The following is a 409-nucleotide window of genomic DNA, read 5'->3' on the forward strand; positions in this document are numbered from 1 at the left end:
AGCCGCCTCCCAGCAGCAGCAGCAGCAGCAGCAGGAGCGTTCTGCTGCTGCTACTTCCACCGTGGGGCCCCCCCAACGACTGCCCTTTGGGGGCCCCCTTGGTGCCCTTTTCCAAGACCCTCTTTCGGGGGCCCCCTTACCCAGCAGTACCCAAACTCTAGATTTGGGGGGCCCCCCTGTACCCTCTGCTCCCTGGGGGGCCCCCCTAGGAGGAGTACCCTCCCGGGGGCCCCTGGGGGCCCCCCTAGGGGACGAAGTACCCTTCCGGGGGCCCCTGGGGGGCCCCCTAGGGGACGTGGGACTCTCTAGGGGGCCCCTGGGGGCCCCCCAGACGGAAGAGGGGCCCCTAGAAGGCGCCCTTGTGGGGGCCCCCCTAGGGGGCCCCCCCCTAGCCGTGGGGGCCCCCGTG

The 409-nt window shown here is 72.4% G+C and overlaps 1 protein-coding gene across 1 annotated transcript in view; it reads left to right on the forward strand.

The window, feature by feature from the left end:
• The window catches only part of ETH_00040720 (uncharacterized protein), a gene marked incomplete at both ends in the record, with an annotated part of 1,528 nt that extends 1,233 nt beyond the window's left edge, over nt 1-295 (forward strand). The window contains one exon of the mRNA XM_013375148.1: nt 1-295. Within this exon, the coding sequence (XP_013230602.1) occupies nt 1-295 (295 nt within the window).
• Between the last annotated feature and the right edge of the window lie 114 nt (nt 296-409).

The sequence above is a fragment of the Eimeria tenella genome, genomic scaffold (genome assembly GCF_000499545.2).
Source record: "Eimeria tenella Houghton genomic scaffold, Eth_scaff2563, whole genome shotgun sequence".
Taxonomy (NCBI): domain Eukaryota; phylum Apicomplexa; class Conoidasida; order Eucoccidiorida; family Eimeriidae; genus Eimeria; species Eimeria tenella.